Genomic DNA, 15,293 nt, shown 5'->3' on the forward strand with positions numbered 1-15,293 from the left:
CATTTAAAGACTGGAGAGAGCATGTCAGGTTTGTTAGTGTAGACATTTTTGTGTTGGAGAATAAAGAACTTGTTGGGTGGGGAGGAGATTGCTCTCTGGGAACCTGGGTGTGTTTTTCTCTCCCCTCTTTCTTTTCCATACACAATTCATTGGCAGTTTGGCTGCCAGCCCTTCTCAAAGCAGAGGTAGCTTACTTTTTTCCTTCGTTCTGTTTGATGGCTTAAAGCTTCTGGTTGCTAACTTGGAGGCACTTGTAAAGGTGCATTTCTCAAAGCATGTTGCATGGATTTTTTTATTTTATTTTTAGCTATATTCTCTGTTTCATATTAGTGGTTTGTTAATTAGTGATTGCAATTTGTTTTTAACTGACTGCAGGTTATCACAATCACACTGGAGATTAATCTATACTTTGTAAAACAATTATCAGAAACTTTGAATGTGTGTAAATCTTAAATCAGTAAAATCTGTCATAGTTTTGGAAGAGAACAGTGTTTTGCTTTGTTTCTCCTGTATCTATCTTTTTAATAAGCACCTGAATTAAATCACTAGGAGACATTAAAAGTGATGAAAGGAGTGGCCCAAGGTCTGCAAACGTTGCATGGAGCTAATATAGTACATGGATCTCTGCATGGAAATAATGTTTTTGCTGTGAATCGAAAACAAGGAGTTGTTGGAGACTTTGATTTCACTAAATCGGAGGTAAAATAAAACAAATAAAACCCAAACTTGCAGTGATTGTTTTTTTAGTCAGTTATGTATCAAAAATGAAGTGCATCTGCAGTTTGTAAGATACATTTGTCATTTGAGAAGTGTCACAGTTTGCATTATCACCTTTATGACCTTTGATAGTTCTAGCGTGGGGTAAAATTTGGCAGTGCTATTCTTCTATTACAGCTAGAGATGATAGGTGTGTGACTTTATCTCCTTTATACTTTACACACAATTTTTTCTGTCAGTAAAAGAGGATTTTACGGTTCTTTTGAAGTCAGCATAGAATGTTGTGATTAAAGTTGGCTGACCTGTTTAAAGAGAGAGGGTGATGCCTCTGCTGCAACATGCTGTTGGTCTCACTTCTGAGTGCAGCTTTTTCCCCGCAGGAGCAACGTGCTGCTGCAGACACGATGGCTGTTGGTACCCTGAGCTTGGTTTCTCCTGAACTGAAGATGGGACAGCCAGCTTCTCCAGCCTCTGACATGTATGCCTATGGCTGCCTTCTGTTCTGGGTATGTTATGGCTTATGAGAGAGTTTCTGGTAATATTTCTGTAGCACATGTAGCAATAAATGAATAAATGTTATTTTCTACTTTGAAATATTTTGGAGAAATAAGCATTCATATAGTAGGATGGGTCCCTGGACAGCCTGATGTAGTATTTGATCTAGCAGTCGACTACATCTGTGGCAGGAGGATTGGAACTTGATGATCCTTGAGGTCTCTTCCAACCCAAGCCATTCTATGATGATTCTTTGATATTTTTAAAGTAGGTGGTAGGTGTGGAACAGATGGGAGTTAAGGTTGAGCAGAAAGCAGGTTTTTTCTGTTAGGTGTGCAATGTAATCTATATAGAAGTGTAGTAACGTGACCAAGAACTTTTACTGTTCCTCATGCTGTGGATTGTTGGCTCTTACTAATTCATTCATTGTGAGCCTTTTTTTCTTTTCTTTCACCCTTGCCCATGAGGAATTGCCTTCCATCTTCCCTGTTGTTTGATTTAGATAAGAACAGGACTTCGAGATGGTTGTTTTGTTTCTTGTGTGATGTGTCAGAGAGGAGGAGAAAGCAGTCTGCTTTCCTGTGTTAGGTTGTATGTTACACAGCATCTCCTCTTCCTCGTCCTTTTTTGCTTCTGGTATTGCATTGCAGTTTCCTTAGCTCAGTGCATCAGTGTCATGTGTTCCAAATGAAAGACTTCAAACCTCATAGGCTTTAAAAACCATGAGCTACCCAGCAATTGTTGATGTTGTCATGCAGTGATTTTTTTTCACGAGCACTTGGTACGCTGGGGCTAGTTCACTGAGTGCCTCTTGGTGGGCCAGGTACATCGTTTCATCTTCTTGGGAAATGTGGGCAGTTCAATCAGCTGTGCAACATAGCTTTGTTAATCTCTTCTGTGTCACAGGATCTGGAGATGCTTTGTAACAAGGATGTAAATTGCATGTTAATTTTTATCCCCTACCAGTTACCTCTGCTGAGAAGATGAACCTTGTTCATATGAAAGTCATAACTCTGTTTTCCTCCCAATTTATGTAGCTGTTGCTTAAAATTAAGTAACTCTTCTATGGAAGTAGAGAAACTAAAGTATAGCTTAATATTGTAATGCATGTAACTTATTAATATGGTATAGTTTGGTTGGAATGATTTCAGTACCACTCAGATCTTCATCTGCTTTTAAAAAAAAAATTTATTAAAAGCTAAATTTCTAGTGAGTAAAAAAAAAAGTGAGCGTGAAACAAATGGAGAAAATGAAGCCACCATAACAAATGGTAATTGTTGTCTCTACTCAAAGAGAATATCTGGGATGCAGCAACATCTGCAGTCTTTTGAAATCCTATACAAGCTCTCCAGGTGAATTTTGAAGTAATCCATGTATATTTAACTAATCTGTAGCTCAGTCTTGTTATATTGATCGTTTGAAAATATTTAGCTTGTTGATTCAGCAGTTACCAGTTTAATGACAGGTGTCTGAAATCATGTTCTTCTGAACAGTCCTGCCACCTGTAAAATGGAGACAATGGTTTTGTGAGTTCTTGAAGGCTCTTGTGTCACAAGAGCCCAGCACTGATTAAAGAGATGCTTCTTTCTCCTGTCTTTGTACAGAACAGGGGCATTTGCAGCTTAATTTGCAAGCAGAATTTTAAGAAAAAAAAAAAAAAAACTAGAATATAGGTATAGTTTTTTGGGCAATAGTAAAGGGCTGGGGAAATTTTACTTCATTTATGGATGTAGGATTCACATCTGTCTGTTAGAGCACACTCTAAGAGGCGTTGTGGGGTATGGAATTCAATGTACAGCTTAGGCATGGACTTTGAGTCATATCTCTTTGAGTCCATTTTCTTTGGACATCTGATACTTGCTTTTCTAATACTGTATTTTTATATGGGTCTTGTTTCTGTGCAAGGGCACCCTGAGGCCCCTGTGTATTTTTCCCTGTTGTGAAAATACAAGCAAGTCTTCTCTCACCTATTTCCCACAGCAGTCATTTTCACTTGAAACATGGAATCTTCCTGACTGATACTTGTTTAAACTAAAGGAGAAAACAGTGTTACGTATTAGGTATCTTTTAATTTACAGCTTTGCATTCAAAACCAGGAATTTGGCATAAAAGAAGATGGAACACCTGAGGTGGATGCAGTTGGCATGGTATGTGTATTGTCTGAGGCAGATTAGACCGGTCTTAGAGATATCGATTCATAATATTTTTTTTTGAAAGTAAAAAAAAATTGTAGGTACTGGGTTGAAAAAGTGTTCTGACTTGAATATTCTAGATAGCATGCATAAATAAATTATATTTGAGGAAGAGGAAAACTCCAGAATTTTCTTAATAATTAAATTAACCTCAGAAGAACAACAATTTGCACATAACTTGGTATTCTCCAATTAAAGACTTGGAGATAAATAATTGAGATTTGTGCCTCAAAGATTATAATTGAGGTAGGAACCTGTCTCTTCTCAGGTCAAGGAGGTTGAGTTTGCTCATCTGTCTTTTACTTAATAATTGCATAATTCATGAGCATTAATAACATGGCCAACTTCCATTTTAGTCACTTAATTGCAATTGTAAAGTAGTAGCATACTCTTTATCTTTCACCCGTTTTCTCTTATTGTGTGTGTGAAATGTAAGCTTTCCCTTGCCTCTGAAACAAATCCAGAGACATAAGACAACCATGCATGATACAAACTTTTGTTGATGTTTTCACTCTCTTCTGTCAGCCATTGTACTGTGCCTGTCTTAGCATCAGCAACTGTTGACTCCTTGAACTGTATTTTCAGTCTGTATTTTGAGACTTAGCGTTACCCACTGTCTTGATTTTGAAGTTAATTCTTTGCTTGTGATAGGAAATATCTCCTGGATGTTAATTGTAGTTAGATGCTTTTATGGCCTTTCTCTAGACCTTTATTAATGTGAATACTTCTCTTTCCTTGGATTTATTTTCTAGTGTGACTCTTTCCCATAAGCTTTCTGTCTTCTTGCCGGGACTTAAGACCTTTTCTTTTGCCTGCTTTTAACTTCTCCCTTTGCAGCAGATGCTGCCTTTTTCTTCTCACGTTAATTTATTCCATCTTTTATGCCACCATACATAGTTACAAGAAATTCCCTGGGAAATTATTGGACCTTTTTTCAAATCACTTGCCTCAAACCTCTGCTAGGTCTTGTTCTCTTCTAGTTAGTGACTGCTTTGCTCTTGTCCTTTGCCTCTCCCAGCTCCCTCAATGGGTGACTCTTCTATTTTTTTTTTAAATCACTGGAGATCATGCTTTTACTATTGATTTTACTGCATGTGTTAACCTACTGTTTTGCTTTTGAGACTTGAGAAGGCTGCGAGACTCTTTAAATCATGCCTTACACTATTACAAAAACCCTCCAAGCTGTTTAGTTTTTAAGTATTAAGTAGACCAAGCTCCCTTAGGAATATAGGGAGGAGCTAGAGGTAAGTCTCCTCATTACCCAGAGAAGCAGAAAAATACTTTAAATGGAAAAGTGGAGAATGAAACAGCAGAGGTGCTGGTGGTCGGGTAAGTTTTGGTTGCTTAGCAAGGGAAAGCAAAACTGATAATAAATCACTCTCTTGATTGGTTATGCTTCTGTATCGATGATATGAATGCTTTGCAGAGATGTCTTAGATGACATGGGGCAAAGATTGGTCTAGATTTACTAGAGTTCTGTTTGTTCTGAGCTTAGCTGTTTACTGTGTGTAAGTTAAGAAACTGTATCAGGTAGTCCTAGACTAACATAGCTGTTGTGCTTCCAGTGCTACCAGTGTTATCACTGCATAGCCCAGTACTGTAAATAACTTTATTAGATTGCTTATCTCCTCTACAGTGTCTTTTTAATAACACTCAGCCATATTCTCCAGTGATGAAGTTGCTGCTATTAAAGCACAGGACTGCCTACCAACTCCCTTTGCAAAATTAATTCAAGTGTGACAGTGTCATGAAAAATGAATTAAAAACATTTGAGCAGTGAGGTGATCCTGTAAATAGTATTTCTTATTTCTCATTATTGGTTCTCAGTTCTTAATTAAAGATTTAAATGAATCTCATGAAATGTGTAGTATTATAGGAAAGAAGATTCAGTACTTTATGAATCGCCATTAGTGCTAACTGTAGGATTTAAACTTTATTCCATAAAACTTGTACAGAACCGCCTGGTCAGTGCATCACTGAGGGTTATGTGTAATCCTTAGATACTCGAAAAAAAGAAAATTTTCATAAGGGAAACCTGTTTAAGGAAGTAGAAGAATTTCTACAGACATAAAAACAAGAAATGATTCACTTTTGTTTTCCGTAAGATTCCTGCCTAAGAGAGCCAGTTTCAGTTTATCTTACTTTTTTCTTCTTCTCTAGTAGGTATATTCTGAAATCCTAAGAACTGCTTTTATCTGAAGGATTAATATTCTTCTTTATCATTTTTAGATTGCTTTATTTTTTCACTGGTAACTTTTTAAACCTTGATGGGTGATACAATCATAATCAATACATCGTGGCTAATTTTGAAGAATTTGTTCTTGGTATGTGTTGATGCGTGTGCTCCAACTACCAGAGTTTGTTGCAAAAACTATTTGTTTCCTACAGTCCACAGGAACACCCGTGAGAGTTTACTAAGAACTGTAATACTAATAAATATATTCCAACTGTTTCTTGAGGAAAATCTTAGACCTCTGGCTGTTAATACTTGCCTCAGTTCTTGGAGAAAATGTATGTTGCTTTTAAGGACCTTATCTATAATCACCTTATTCAGAATTAATCTCTATGCCCATGCACAAACTCTCGACAGGCTGGTAATTTCTCTTCCGTCTCAGTCTTGTGCCTAGAGGAACTGTACATTTGCATCTAGTAAAATATTTATTGTTTTCCAGAAATGTAAAATCGATGCAGGAAGGTAGCATTAAACTTCAAAAAGGGGATATTAATTTTAGGTAGCTGCTGAGGAGAAGTTGTGATTAGAGACAGCATCTTGTATCTACCCATTTGGTCATGCTCAGCTTCAGTGTCTGATGTACGTCAGCGTTCAGTTTCGTAAATTTATAAAAAGATGTAAACGAGACCAAGTAAGTGCAATGAAATGTTTTCCTACAGCAGTTTTACCTTGGCTGGTCAGTTTTCAGTTGCTGTAGTGTGAGAAGCTGATGAGAAGGGAAAACTTGTTGATGAACACTTGATATTTTCGTGGAATGGAAATATATAAGTGCAAAGCTTTTCACGCTCTATAAATTCTTGGACTTTCTTCATTTTTAATTCTACTGAGGAAGTGTATAGGCATGGTTTCCCCTGCATTGTAGTGCATGAGAGATTTGAATGCTTTTGTCTAGAGCTTCTCTTTCAAGCACTCCTAATGTCTTGTAAGCATTTTAAAAATCCTTTATAGGTGTAAGATCAAGACTTTTCAGATCTCACATTTTCACCCAGATTTCCAGTTATCTGGGGAGAGGTTAATTTTCTTGAGCCACTTTGCTAGTCGGTGGGAGTTGGAAATTATCTGCTTGCTTCTGTCTTCAGGCTTTCGGCAACTTGTGTGTATTCCTTTCCATCACAGATCCTCTTTTGTCAGAATGAAGTTTAGGTGTACAGGGATCTCGTGCTTTGCTGTCTTATTGAGCCAGGTTGGTGGTGATGCTGGTTTGCAGAGGCTACAAACAATCAAGTGCTCTTGTGGAAAGATTGTTTTTGTGCTCTGTTTTGGTAATATGTCTCTAGGTGAACACTTGAGCATTCCTTGCAGCTCCCTTATCTGAATCCAGTGCGTGCCCTTCATCAACAACTGATGTTTATGTGCATGTGTAGCAGTTGTGTTCTAGTGTTTTAAGTAAGCAGACTACCACTGTTGATGTTCCAAGCATTTACTATGTAATCCTTCTGAAATATCTAAAAAGCTGAAGTGTAAGTTTGTGGTTGAATAGCAGAACAGCTGCTGTTGATTTAGAGCCCAACTTTGGTTATTGTATAAAGTGATAGGACAGTTGAAAGTTGATGTTGTAGAGGGTCACTAGCATCAGCTCTGTTCCTTTCCAGTAAAAAGGCAGACTTTGGAATTTCTCTAATCTATAGTAGTTCATGGAATTAGTGTTTTAAAACAAACGTTTTGCTCTTCTGTGAAATCTGCTAGCTTAAATTTGGCCAACCTGATGCGAAGAACTTGCTTTTATTGTGCAATTATGAGACCTGTTCATCAAATACTCGGTTGTTATTTGGAATCATGTTTGTCCTGCTTGCTGATGAAACTCTTCTCCCTCTGTTTGTAGGATGATAAAGTTAAATCTCTGATCCTGAATTTATTCCGCTGTGACAGACTGACAGCTGAGCAGGTACTGAGGGATGATTGCTTCCTCTTAGTTGATGCCATTCCAGTTCCTTCACAGCTAGGTGAAGAGCATGAGCCGCCTGAGGAACATGATTCTGAGAAGACAGATGAAGAGGAAGATGCAGTTAACTCCAAGAAGAATGCAGTAAACCCTACCCAATAGACAAGGAACTTGTCCATCAGATGTCTGACACTTGTTTTTGTTTCGAGATCAGTTGTCCTGATTTAAAATCTCAAAATATAAAAGGTTTGGTAGGTGCAGTCATGTTTTGTGAGGTTTATATGATCACTGTTTTTTTTTTTTTTAAGTACATAGTCTAAGAGCTCAGAAATATGTGATTTTTCATTAATTTGTTACCCTTTTCTTTGCCTGTTATGTAGGCTTTGCAATTATGAAGTATAGTTTGTTAGTGGCCAGAGGTATTTAAGAATAAGGTCTAGTGACTTTTGTATCCAGTTTTCTATCCCTCTTCTTGCAGAATACAGGTTCCTGCTAGAGACACTCCAGGGTGTTACCTTTTCAGTTAAGTTTTTTGTTATTAGAGGCAAGGTATTTCCTACTGCAACTGTCTTCAAGATTTAAGAAAAAAACAACAGCTTCCACAACTGGTCAGGAAAATAGGAAGCAAGCTGCCTCTTTTCTCTTTCTGCACTAAAGATTTCTAAAGAGCAAACATTGTTTCAGTTGCTCTTTCACAGTGTTGCTGTGCTAAGTGGAATACTATGCTCACGTGTTGCAGTAATCACTGCTTATTTGTTTGACTGTGTATATCATCTGTTCTTAGATATTGTTGACTGTAGTTAGACATTTTGAGTGTGTTTTCTTGCCTGCAGTGCTTTTCTGTTAACAAAACTTTTTCAAGGTAATGCTAGCTCTTTATTTTAATAGGAAACTGTTGCTTATCTATAGTTTTCCTTCTTTCTTGGGAGGGAGAAAGGTTAATGTTCAGAGTTTCTGTAGCAATATATTTAGCCTCTGGGTGTTGCTCTTGGACAGTGCTGTTGGCAGACTAGTATTTTGCAGAGGAATTATTGAAGATGCATGTTGTCAGATGAAGAATGTAAAAAATTGGTGTGTAATGGACAAGATGCAGCAGCAGGGAAACCAGGAAGCCCTCAGGTACAATAATAGTCAACAGCAGAATATATCATTCTGGCAGTTCCTTCTGTGATAACAGGCTGGCTTGCCTATGTCACTGTTCTTTACTCAAAGTAGCATGTAAAATGCCTGGTCCTATTTTCATTGAATTGTAATGATTTTTGATTTCTAGTGTGTATGTAATTAATGTTATTAAAACACTCATTAAAATAATTTGGACTTCTTGGTTAGTGTGATTAATGTATTTCTGTTACTGAAATCACAGAAGACGAATTCTTTTCTTTTTGTTGGTGAAAACAACAACTGTGAGCAGTTCTATGGGATGCTTTCCAGATGCTGATTGAAACCTTTTGCTGTTGATAAATGCTTTAATATTAAACAGTGAACAGAGTTTGTAACTGTAACCTGATGTTCTGTCATTTAATAAACTTTTGCCCTGTTTTCTGCACCTGTTTTCTCTGTGCAACCTAAACTGTACTTCTTAAATCCCACAATTTCTAGCTTTCTTTATTTTTTGAAACCAGGAGTCTCTGTTCATGCTTGATTCAAAAACTGCGGTCTTTTCAGAATCTCTCCTCCAGCTGTAAGCAATCTGATTTTTTACATGTGGAACCTAACAAAAGAGATCAAATTATTTATAAAATCTGCAAGTAAGCCTTTGAAAACTTCTGGTATGAACAAGCATCAGGGTGTGGGACAGCTTTTCTATTTAAATTAAGTGTAGATTTGAGCAGTGACAGTCGTATAGTGTCACTAGTTTATTTCTGCTTTGACATTTTATGTAATGTAACACTGACTTTCTTTTCCTTTGTTTCCTAGAGGCCTTAAAGCATGTTGATTCAGGGTCATGTTGCAGAGTTAGCCTGCCGAAGTTGCATGCTAATCATTGTAATAGACTGCCTGCTGTTTAGTTTAAGGCTTTTTCTTTTTAAACAGCATCTCTTTTGTCTGGAAGATGTGACAATGAAATGATAATTGCTGTAGATTTGCTGTTTCTGCTAAGTAGCTAAGAAGCTCAAGCTAAACTTCCCTCACTCTTCCTTGTTACCACTGTTTTGCAGATTTAAGCAGTATCCTCGTTCAGACCAAGAGGCTTTGTATTGCTTCGTTTCAGCACACCACAGCATATCCCCTTACTTTTAAGCCATTCATATCTTATGGCCTTTAATAGTGAACCTGTTGTTCCAGTTTGCAGTACTGACTTTTTTTTTTTTTAAACTGAGAGCTATAATCTTTTGTTTAGTTTTGTTTCCTCTGCTCTCCTGGCTTTCATGTGTCTGTATCAGTCAGCCTCTCCACTGGACATCATACCTAAGTTAGATATCACAGTCACCTTCTAATCTGTAGATCTAGTAAGAACCATACAAGAGGATACGCTTTCTTTAGGCATGTACAAGCAGCCATTTGCTGTGGCTTTACCCAACTTATCTTGCAGACCTGATAGAGGGCTGTTCCTCTTACTGAAGAGGACCTTTTTCAGGAGGTTTGGAGAAAGCAAAGGCTTTTATCTGTGTAGTTTGGGTGGAGCTGTAGGAATAAGCATCTGGTCATTTCTTGAGACTCCGGGTGTTCTGTTCACTGCCTCCTAAACTGCATGTGCTTCCCAACATCCATAATAACTTCACGTCTTCCATGTAATTTGCTGGTCACTCTACTAGCATTTGACATTTCTGCTTGCATAATAATTAGACGTTTATTTCTTGTATTACAAAATAGTTACCTGCAAGTAGAGTCCTTATTAACATTCACTGGTGTTTTAACAGGTTTTCTCCTGATTAGGATAGCTGAAAGTATGTATAGCCTGTAGGTTAAATTACTTTGTAGCAGCTGCCTCAAAAACTTCCCCTAAATGAGGTAAAAATTTATTTTATCTGCAGTCACTTCATTTCCCCAGCTCGGAAGGGAATACATCAAGATCACACCATGTAGATGCATCTTCAGAAGGAACACAGTCAGATCTTTTTGGTTTATCTGGTGTCTGTTAGTGCTGTAAAACCTAGTCACCAGGAGATGGAGAGAAACACTATTTGCTTTGCCACAAGAAGTAGTGAAGTTCATTTGCATTTGTTGTATTTCTGTGTTGGTAGTAGCTAGCTAACTGCTGCAGCTGAAGACCCTTCCACTGCTGAGCAGAGCTGGGAAAGCTTGGCAAAACCCGCTGACACATTTCTTCATTTGTGGCTGTAGTGGAAATGCTAAGTCACAGCTTGAATCAGTGATTGAGCACCAGATGGGAAGGCAGGGCCAAACCAGGGGAGCTCAGGTGCAAGCAATGCACCTGAGTGACCAGAAGGGTTGGAGTTAGGATCCACCCCTTCCCAGACCTCATTTAAGGGTTGGTAGTGGAGGCGAGGGTGTCTCAACTGAGGATCCCTGCCTATGTGAGGACCTTACAGGCCTTCTGAAGGTAAGCAGCTTCTTTCCCTTATTTTTGTGCTTGCTGTTCCTGTGTCTGAGTGGATCCTCACTTGCTGTGGCCTGGGATCTCGCTACTCAATGTCTTGTTGCACTTTCAATTGCAATACAGTGGAATTCTAGCTTTTCCGTTTTTCTGTAATCCTTCTGACTGGTAGTGTGGTCAAGTAGACAGATCTGTTATGTCTCCTGTTGACGGATGGACCAGAAGTGGTGGTGTGTGTTTGTTTTTTTTTTGGTATTTCAAGTGGGATATTAAAGGCCTGTTAATCTGGGGCCTCTCTGGCGGCTTTATGATTTCCTTTTCTAACTCAATTGCTTGATGTTTTAGCAAAGTCAACAAAGGTGTGCCTGTACACCTGGCATAATGATGTAGGATATTGGTGGTTTTGATGCTTCTGGAAAGGGAGTGTTTGAAGTAAAAGGTGATTCGTCTGTAAACTGTGGGACTTTGAGATGCAAGATATTAGTTTTGCAGAACGTTTTGCCTTTGACCAACTGTGACTTGGTTTGTTTTCCCAGGTGCAGTCTGGAGTACTTAACAGGTACATGTTGTGGCCTTTGGGGCAGTATAAGGCTGCACGTAGTTAGTTCCAGCGGCTAAGGGAATGCTTACGGTTGCCTCTCCACTGCTTACTGAATCTTGTACGTTTCTGTGCCTTGTCTTTCTAGTCTCTTGAGATCTTCTGTTCCTTGATTTCAGCCTGGTATTCTGGTTTCTCTGTTCCTCTGGTCTGTGAAGGTGTTACCAGAACCTGAAAAATCTGTGAAATGAAAATTTCTTAGTAGTCTTGACACTGTACTCTGTGGTAAGTTATTCCTCACCAAGGCAGAAGTAGATTAGATATGTGGGCAACTCCTGAAGAAGAATATAAGTGTTAATGCATCTGCTAGAAAGTCTTTTGAGCGTCTCAAGGTTTGGTGGAAGAATTTGAAGTGATAGTTAAACTTTAAATGTTAAACTTTTATGCTGTGTTTACATGAACTATAGCAAACTGCAGTCTGCCACGTGCTGTGCAAAGCCTACTGGCTGAAAGACTGTACAAACATCTAAGTGTAAATGTGTATGGCCAGGAGAAATTCCTTTGGAGAAGATAGATTGAAATTTGGTCCAACTTCAGAGGTGAAAGCTGGAAGAATACTCAAAAGTAAATGTGTGCTAAAATTGATATCGGAAGATGCGTGTGAAGGGTGCTAGAATTGGAATTATTTTTGAAGGCATCTTTTTTCTGTTAGAATAGTTTAAAACTCAAGTCCACTCTTGTGAAATACAGGTTTATTCCATCACAATTTTTTCTTCTAATTTTAAAAAACTGTCAAAACAATGATTTCACAAAAGCAATGCATGCTAGTTTTTGAAGGCTGGTTGTTGCCAGTGTTCATGTTATGGGTATGCGGTTATTATAAGCTCAGTCAGATTTCTACCTGAATTTTTCTTATGCTCTCTCCTTGCCAGCAAGAGGTGGAGCTATTGTTCAAGTCTTCTGGCTGCCTCTCTTTATGTAGGACAAGTGTTTTGTTTTTCCCTTACCCCTGTGTCTGTGAGTGCCTTTTTTTTATTTTTAAAACTTGGTTAAGGATTGGCTGCTGAGTCTACGTACTTTCTATATACCTTTGCATAATCTTTTGATGAAATAATAGATTACTGGCATGTTGAATTTTGCAGCACTTACATATACTTCTCTCCAGTTTTCTTTTTTCCAGCTGATCTTGTGATACTTTTCTGTAGAGTTAATCCTGGGTTGAGAAATACTGGGTTATTAGTTACCTTCCTTCTGCTTAGCAAAGAAAGTGTAAACTATGATGCCTTGTTGTGATATGTAATTCTGATAGTATGATCTCCATAGTCTCAAAGCAAATACCCTTCCTGTGTTCTCCACTCTAGCACCCACAATCTGCTGACTTTCAGAATGTTTGAGCTCCTACAAACTGATGTTCATCCTTTTAAGGCAAGCATACTCCTTCCTTTTGTGGTGTGTCAGGTAATGCTCAGAGGAACACTGCTACTTCATCCTAATTGTATGGGAACTGTTGATCGTGGCCTGAACCTCTGATTGACCACCTGAGGCAAGCAGTGAGTCAGCTGTGGGAGCACAGGTGAAGCCAATTCACCTGTTTTACCAGAAGGGGTGGAACCTGACTCCACCTCTCCTACATAGCATTTATGTGCTCTCTGCTACTGAGGAAGGATCTCTTTCTGGAGGTCACTCCTCATGGAGTTTATTGCAAGTCTACAACATCGGTGAGCGTTTTTCATTTACTATCTTTCCACCACAATAATCCTACTTAGCCTAACTTCTGTACACCTCTGTGCATCTATTGATTGTGCACTGGTCAAACAGGTTGTGCTTCTGTTTGAGCATCTTTTCCATGTATGTATTTTGAGTCTTCTATTGCAGGTACTCTGTGCTGTGCCTCACTACTCAGGAACTGCTCAAATGGACCTGCAATCTCTGGCAGTCCCTGTTGGCAGTCTCTGTTCTTCACTTCACTTCCCTTTTCCTGTGGCTGCTTTCTCTGGTCTTTAAATTTCCTGTATTACACTAGAGAATCTCATTCCTTGATGATTTTATGCTTGATTTTTTTTTTTTTTAACAACTTCTCAGTATCAGTAACTTCTAAGTGAGGACTAAGAGAGGAGTAAGCCTCTGACAAATCACCTGTTTTTATATACAGCCAACAGGTAGTTCTTGAATTACAACCCTTTGTTCTAGATGGTTTTACACTAAACATAATTTTTTTTTTTTGGTTTAGATTGATCTGTGAAACTCCCCTCTGTTAAGGACGTGATCAGCATGTTCCTGGAGACCTCTTCTGATACTGGAGAGCATGAAGAGTTTAAGAGTTGGGGCTTGTTTGTGCAGGATCAGCCACCTGTGCTTGCTAATGCAGAATGCTCAATAAGTGAATATGTGTGGGATGTGTAGGCAAAGCTGCAGCCAATTTTCAACATGTGGTATGAAATGAATATTACAGAGTTGTTACTGGTAGATGACAACGTGTTTACATTAATGACCTTTTCCTAATACTCTCCTGAAGTACTGTGTTAAACAGAGCATTTGCTGTATTACTGCCTCATAGATCTGCAAAGCTGTAAAATTCATTGGATATCTTTTGCTGTCAGGGCCTCATAGCATGGTGACTGACTGACTTTATATTTCAGTATTTAATTCCCTATGTTGTTTCCGCAAAGATGAGTGTCATCTGGGACAGGAATAGTTTGATGCTTCTGTTTGCTTGGAGGTGCTGGTATTTGCTTCATGTTGCTGTTCGCAAGTTTTATGTGACTGCTGATGTGCGTAAACTGTGAAACTGATTGTTTGGATATGCTGTAGTGATTTGTTACAAAGCAGCCTTTTTTCCTCCAGCTTAGTAACAGGCCTCCAGCCTTGTCTGGATGTACGCTGTATATTTTTTCTTTCCTTCCATAGGGAAGCAGCGAATCTTTAAAAATCAAGATCAAAACCCTCTCTCATAGCCATCTGCTTCCACTGCTGGAGAGCTGAAGGAGATACTGGTTACCTGTAACTTGCTGCTTGAAAGCTGCTTTTTCTTCCTGGGTCTTTCTCTTCAGTGGAAGTGACTTTAAAAGACAACAGATTTCAATAGGAAGCTTGAGAAGTGAGCAGTGAAACTTGTTCTAAGCAATACAATTTAAGAGCACTTGGTAGTGCCTATTCTTACCATTCTTACCATCCTTACAATTCATGTGCTATTTCAAAGCATTGGTGCTAGTATTGTTTTCTATTAGTCCCAGCTCTTCAGGAAATTCCCATTTGCCTCCTTTATGAGATCACAGAGCAGGAAACAATGTGTAACAGTTGTTAGAAGGGCCAAAGTGTTGAACCTGGCTTACTGAAAATGCAAAGTACTTCCTTGGAGAGTTGCTGACAGGCCAGTATGTTGTGTTAGTATCTTTATCAGTGCCCTGAGACATAATACTAAGTTAATCTTTTGACACTTTAATTTGATTTTTAACTTAATGTCACGATTCATTTTTAACTTTTATAAGTTCCATTTATGACTATCATTTAATTGATAGTAACCATAAATTATACTAGTTGCAAAGGAATGCATAAAAGATATGCATGTAGTATAATTTGGAATGTGGTAGTGTTAGTAGCCTGAATCATGAGTTTAATCATCTACACCAGTTAATATCATTTGGTGATTCATAAATCTGTTGCTTTTTTTAGTGTCATCAGGTAAATAGCTCAACGGTAAGGTGGTAGAGCAGTCTTACCTCAGTGATAGGAACAAT

The 15,293-nt window shown here is 38.4% G+C and overlaps 1 protein-coding gene and 1 long non-coding RNA gene across 2 annotated transcripts in view; both read left to right on the plus strand.

Annotated features, from left to right (window-relative positions):
- STK31 (serine/threonine kinase 31) overlaps positions 1-9,065 on the plus strand; it is a 35,760-nt gene extending 26,695 nt beyond the window's left edge. The window contains 4 exon segments of the mRNA XM_010712773.2: positions 550-699; positions 1,098-1,223; positions 3,291-3,359; positions 7,460-9,065. Coding sequence (XP_010711075.1) covers positions 550-699; positions 1,098-1,223; positions 3,291-3,359; positions 7,460-7,681 — 567 coding nt within the window. The 3' untranslated portion in view covers positions 7,682-9,065.
- Positions 9,066-13,222: 4,157 nt separating this feature from the next.
- LOC109368233 lies at positions 13,223-14,525 on the plus strand. The gene is made up of 2 exons (XR_002116059.2): positions 13,223-13,274; positions 13,787-14,525. It is a non-coding gene; the product is annotated as an uncharacterized LOC109368233 (long non-coding RNA).
- The last annotated feature ends 768 nt before the right edge of the window (positions 14,526-15,293 follow it).

This window comes from Meleagris gallopavo, chromosome 6, assembly GCF_000146605.3.
Source record: "Meleagris gallopavo isolate NT-WF06-2002-E0010 breed Aviagen turkey brand Nicholas breeding stock chromosome 6, Turkey_5.1, whole genome shotgun sequence".
In the NCBI taxonomy this organism is placed as follows: Eukaryota; Metazoa; Chordata; class Aves; order Galliformes; family Phasianidae; genus Meleagris; species Meleagris gallopavo.